At 40.4% G+C, this 6,000-nt stretch overlaps 1 protein-coding gene across 1 annotated transcript in view; it reads left to right on the top strand.

The window, feature by feature from the left end:
• The window catches only part of LOC127920331 (unconventional myosin-XV-like), a gene marked incomplete at its 3' end in the record, with an annotated part of 105,236 nt that overhangs the window by 35,101 nt on the left and 64,135 nt on the right, over positions 1–6,000 (top strand). The window contains exon 11 of the mRNA XM_052504249.1: positions 1,706–1,819. Coding sequence (XP_052360209.1) covers positions 1,706–1,819 — 114 coding nt within the window. The remainder of the gene's footprint in view (positions 1–1,705; positions 1,820–6,000) is intronic.

The raw sequence follows: 6,000 nt of genomic DNA, 5'->3' as shown, positions 1-6,000 counted from the left end.
ACTTCTAAAGATATGAGGTATGGTAGTCTAACCCAAACCTTAAAGGGAACCTTAAAAAGGGATAGTCTGGGGAATGTCTACTTCTAAAGATATGAGGTATGGTAGTCTAACCCCAAACCTTAAAGGGATAGTCTGGGAATGTCTACTTCTAAAGATATGAGGTATGGTAGTCTAACCCCAAACCTTAAAGGGATAGTCTGGGGAATGTCTACTTCTAAAGATATGAGGTATGGTAGTCTAACCCCAAACCTTAAAGGGATAGTCTGGGGAATGTCTACTTCTAAAGATATGAGGTATGGTAGTCTAACCCCAAACCTTAAAGGGATAGTCTGGGGAATGTCTACTTCTAAAGATATGAGGTATGGTAGTCTAACCCCGAACCTTAAAGGGAACCTTAAAGGGATAGTCTGGGGAATGTCTACTTCTAAAGATATGAGGTATGGTAGTCTAACCCCAAACCTTAAAGGGATAGTCTGGGGAATGTCTACTTCTAAAGATATGAGGTATGGTAGTCTAACCCGAACCTTAAAGGGATAGTCTGGGGAATGTCTACTTCTAAAGATATGAGGTATGGTAGTCTAACCCAAACCTTAAAGGGATAGTCTGATATGGGTAATGTCTAACCCCAAACCTTCTAAAGATATGAGGTATGTAGTCTAACCCCAAACCTTAAAGGGATAGTCTGGGGAATGTCTACTTCTAAAGATATGAGGTATGGTAGTCTAACCCCGAACCTTAAAGGGATAGTCTGGGGAACGTCTACTTCTAAAGATATGAGGTATGGTAGTCTAACCCCAAACCTTAAAGGGATAGTCTGGGGAATGTCTACTTCTAAAGATATGAGGTATGGTAGTCTAACCCCAAACCTTAAAGGGATAGTCTGGGGAATGTCTACTTCTAAAGATATGAGGTATGGTAGTCTAACCCCAAACCTTAAAGGGATAGTCTGGGGAATGTCTACTTCTAAAGATATGAGGTATGGTAGTCTAACCCAAACCTTAAAGGGATAGTCTGGGGAATGTCTACTTCTAAAGATATGAGGTATGGTAGTCTAACCCCAAACCTTAAAGGGATAGTCTGGGGAATGTCTACTTCTAAAGATATGAGGTATGGTAGTCTAACCCTGAACCTTAAAGGGATAGTCTGGGGAATGTCTACTTCTAAAGATATGAGGTATGGTAGTCTAACCCCGAACCTTAAAGGGATAGTCTGGGGAATGTCTACTTCTAAAGATATGGGTATGGTAGTCTAACCCGAACCTAAAGGGATAGTCTGGGGAATGTCTACTTCTAAAGATATGAGGTATGGTAGTCTAACCCCGAACCTTAAAGGGATAGTATTGTGATGTCATTATGGGGTATTGTGATGTCATTATGGGGTTGTGATGTCATTACGGGGTATTGTGAGGTCATTACGGGGTATTGTGTGTAGATTGATGAGAAAAATAAACGATTTAATCCATTTTAGAACAAGGCTGTAATATAACAAAATGTGGAAAAAGTCAAGGGGTCTGAATACTTTCTAAATGCGCTGTATGTCATAGTCCCCACTGTTAATGTGGTATCACTATAATATGGAATAGCTCTCCTCTACAATATTCCACTGTATGGTTGGAGCAGAGGGCTGCCCCCGTGTGTCATTCAGAGGGGTTGGGATGAAGCAGAAGTTGCCTTTGATAAATAACTGTTAATGTGTTGTACTGCAGGCGGATGGCCAGGAGGTGGCGTCTGTGGTCAGTGCTCAGGAGATCAGAGTCGTAGCTGAGCTGCTCCAGATCTCCCCTGAGGGACTCCAGAAGGCCATCACACACAAAGTCACGGTCAGGACACAGCATTTCTACTGAGCTTCTCCACTCCCTGAATACAGTATCTAGTACTCTACCATCTCTACTCCCTGAATACAGTATCTAGTACTCTATCATCTCTACTCCCTAAAATACAGTATCTAGTACTCTATCATCTCTACTCCCTGAATACAGTATCTAGTACTCTATCATCTCTACTCCCTGAATACAGTATCTAGTACTCTATCATCTCCATTCCCTGAATACAGTATCTAGTACTCTATCATCTCTACTCCCTGAATACAAGTATCTAGTACTCTATCATCTCTACTCCCTGAATACATATTGTAAAGTGGCTGTTCCACTGGATGTCATAAGGTGAATGCACCAATTTGTAAGTCGCTCTGGATAAGAGCGTCTGCTAAATGACTTAAATGTAAATGTAGTACTCTATCATCTCAACTCCCTGAATACAGTATCTAGTACTCTATCATCTCTACTCCCTGAATACAGTATCTAGTACTCTATCATCTCTACTCCCTGAATACAGTATCTAGTACTCTATCATCTCTACTCTATCATCTCTACCCTGAATACAGTATCTAGTACTCTATCATCTCTACTCCCTGAATACAGTATCTAGTACTCTATCATCTCTACTCCCTGAATACAGTATCTAGTACTCTATCATCTCTACTCCCTGAATACAGTATCTAGTACTCTATCATCTCTACTCCCTGAATACAGTATCTAGTACTCTATCATCTCCACTCCCTGAATACAGTATCTAGTACTCTATCATCTCTACTCTATCATCTCTACTCCCTGAATACAGTATCTAGTACTCTATCATCTCTACTCCCTGAATACAGTATCTAGTACTCTACCATCTCTACTCCCTGAATACAGTATCTAGTACTCTATCTAGTATCTAGTATCTAGTACTCTTGTACTCTATCATCTCTCCTCTAGTATCTATCATCTCTACAATGACCTGTTATAGACACACTGTGTCTAATGGAGGGTCTGGTACAATGACCTGTTATAGACACACTGTGTCTAATGGAGGGTCTGGTATAATGACCTGTTATAGACACACTGTGTCTAATGGAGGGTCTGGTACAATGACCTGTTATAGACACACTGTGTCTAATGGAGGGTCTGGTACAATGACCTGTTATAGACACACTGTGTCTAATGGAGGGTCTGGTACAATGACCAGTTATATATATATATATATATATATAACATATAGGACACACTGTAAGGAGAGAGGAAGACATATAGATTGGTACCATGATAAACCCTGTAAGGAGAGAGAGAGAAGACATATAGATTGGTACCATGATAAACCCTGTAAGGAGAGAGAGAGGAAGACATATAGATTGGTACCATGATAAACCCTGTAAGGAGAGAGAGAGGAAGACATATAGATTGGTACCATGATAAACCCTGTAAGGAGAGAGGAAGACATATAGATTGGTACCATGATAAACCCTGTAGATTGGTACCATGATAAACCCTGTAAGGAGAGAGAAGACATATAGATTGGTACCATGATAAACCCTGTAAGGAGAGAGAGAAGACATATAGATTGGTACCATGATAAACCCTGTAAGGAGAGAGAGAGGAAGACATATAGATTGGTACCATGATAAACCCTGTAAGGAGAGAGGAAGACATATAGATTGGTACCATGATAAACCCTGTAAGGAGAGAGGAAGACATATAGATTGGTACCATGATAAACCCTGTAAGGAGAGAGAGGAAGACATATAGATTGGTACCATGATAAACCCTGTAAGGAGAGAGAGACATATAGATTGGTACCATGATAAACCCTGTAAGGAGAGAGGAAGACATATAGATTGGTACCATGATAAACCCTGTAAGGAGAGAGAGGAAAGACATATAGATTGGTACCATGATAAACCCTGTAAGGAGAGAGGAAGACATATAGATTGGTACCATGATAAACCCTGTAAGGAGAGAGGAAGACATATAGATTGGTACCATGATAAACCCTGTAAGGAGAGAGAGAGGAAGACATATAGATTGGTACCATGATAAACCCTGTAAGGAGAGAGAGAGAAGACATATAGATTGGTAAACCCTGTATGATAAACCCTGTAAGGAGAGAGAGGAAGACATATAGATTGGTACCATGATAAACCCTGTAAGGAGAGAGAGAAGACATATAGATTGGTACCATGATAAACCCTGTAAGGAGAGAGAGAAGACATATAGATTGGTACCATGATAAACCCTGTAAGGAGAGAGAGAGAGGAAGACATATAGATTGGTACCATGATAAACCCTGTAAGGAGAGAGAGGAAGACATATAGATTGGTACCATGATAAACCCTGTAAGGAGAGAGAGAGAGGAAGACATATAGATTGGTACCATGATAAACCCTGTAAGGAGAGAGGAAGACATATAGATTGGTACCATGATAAACCCTGTAAGGAGAGAGAGGAAGACATATAGATTGGTACCATGATAAACCCTGTAAGGAGAGAGAGGAAGACATATAGATTGGTACCATGATAAACCCTGTAAGGAGAGAGAGGAAGACATATAGAACCATGATAAACCCTGTATATATAGATTGGTACCATGATAAACCCTGTAAGGAGAGAGAGGAAGACATATAGATTGGTACCATGATAAACCCTGTAAGGAGAGAGAGAGGAAGACATATAGATTGGTACCATGATAAACCCTGTAAGGAGAGAGAGGAAGACATATAGATTGGTACCATGATAAACCCTGTAAGGAGAGAGAGGAAGACATATAGATTGGTACCATGATAAACCCTGTAAGGAGAGAGAGAGGAAGACATATAGATTGGTACCATGATAAACCCTGTAAGGAGAGAGAGAGGAAGACATATAGATTGGTACCATGATAAACCCTGTAAGGAGAGAGAGAGGAAGACATATAGATTGGTACCATGATAAACCCTGTAAGGAGAGAGAGAAGACATATAGATTGGTACCATGATAAACCCTGTAAGGAGAGAGAGGAAGACATATAGATTGGTACCATGATAAACCCTGTAAGGAGAGAGAGAGGAAGACATATAGATTGGTACCATGATAAACCCTGTAAGGAGAGAGAGAAGACATATAGATTGGTACCATGATAAACCCTGTAAGGAGAGAGAGGGAAGACATATAGATTGGTACCATGATAAACCCTGTAAGGAGAGAGAGGAAGACATATAGATTGGTACCATGATAAACCCTGTAAGGAGAGAGAGAGGAAGACATATAGATTGGTACCATGATAAACCCTGTAAGGAGAGAGAGAGGAAGACATATAGATTGGTACCATGATAAACCCTGTAAGGAGAGAGAGGAAGAGATATAGATTGGTACCATGATAAACCCTGTAAGGAGAGAGAGATAAACCCTGTAAGGAAGACATATAGATTGGTACCATGATAAACCCTGTAAGGAGAGAGAGGAAGAGATATAGATTGGTACCATGATAAACCCTGTAAGGAGAGAGAGGAAGACATATAGATTGGTACCATGATAAACCCTGTAAGGAGAGAGGAAGACATATAGATTGGTACCATGATAAACCCTGTAAGGAGAGAGAGGAAGACATATAGATTGGTACCATGATAAACCCTGTAAGGAGAGAGAGAGAAGACATATAGATTGGTACCATGATAAACCCTGTAAGGAGAGAGAGAGGAAGACATATAGATTGGTACCATGATAAACCCTGTAAGGAGAGAGGAAGACATATAGATTGGTACCATGATAAACCCTGTAAGGAGAGGGAGAGGAAGACATATAGATTGGTACCATGATAAACCCTGTAAGGAGAGAGAGAGGAAGACATATAGATTGGTACCATGATAAACCCTGTAAGGAGAGAGAGAGGAAGACATATAGATTGGTACCATGATAAACCCTGTAAGGAGAGAGAGGAAGACATATAGATTGGTACCATGATAAACCCTGTAAGGAGAGAGGAAGACATATAGATTGGTACCATGATAAACCCTGTGAGGAGAGAGAGAGGAAGACATATAGATTGGTACCATGATAAACCCTGTAAGGAGAGAGGAAGACATATAGATTGGTACCATGATAAACCCTGTAAGGAGAGAGGAAGACATATAGATTGGTACCATGATAAACCCTGTAAGGAGAGAGAGAGGAAGACATATAGATTGGTACCATGATAAACCCTGTAAGGA

Source organism: Oncorhynchus keta, unplaced genomic scaffold, assembly GCF_023373465.1.
Source record: "Oncorhynchus keta strain PuntledgeMale-10-30-2019 unplaced genomic scaffold, Oket_V2 Un_contig_1897_pilon_pilon, whole genome shotgun sequence".
In the NCBI taxonomy this organism is placed as follows: domain Eukaryota; kingdom Metazoa; phylum Chordata; class Actinopteri; order Salmoniformes; family Salmonidae; genus Oncorhynchus; species Oncorhynchus keta.
Note: the sequence above shows the minus strand (reverse complement) of the source record. Positions and strands in the feature narration are given on the sequence as shown.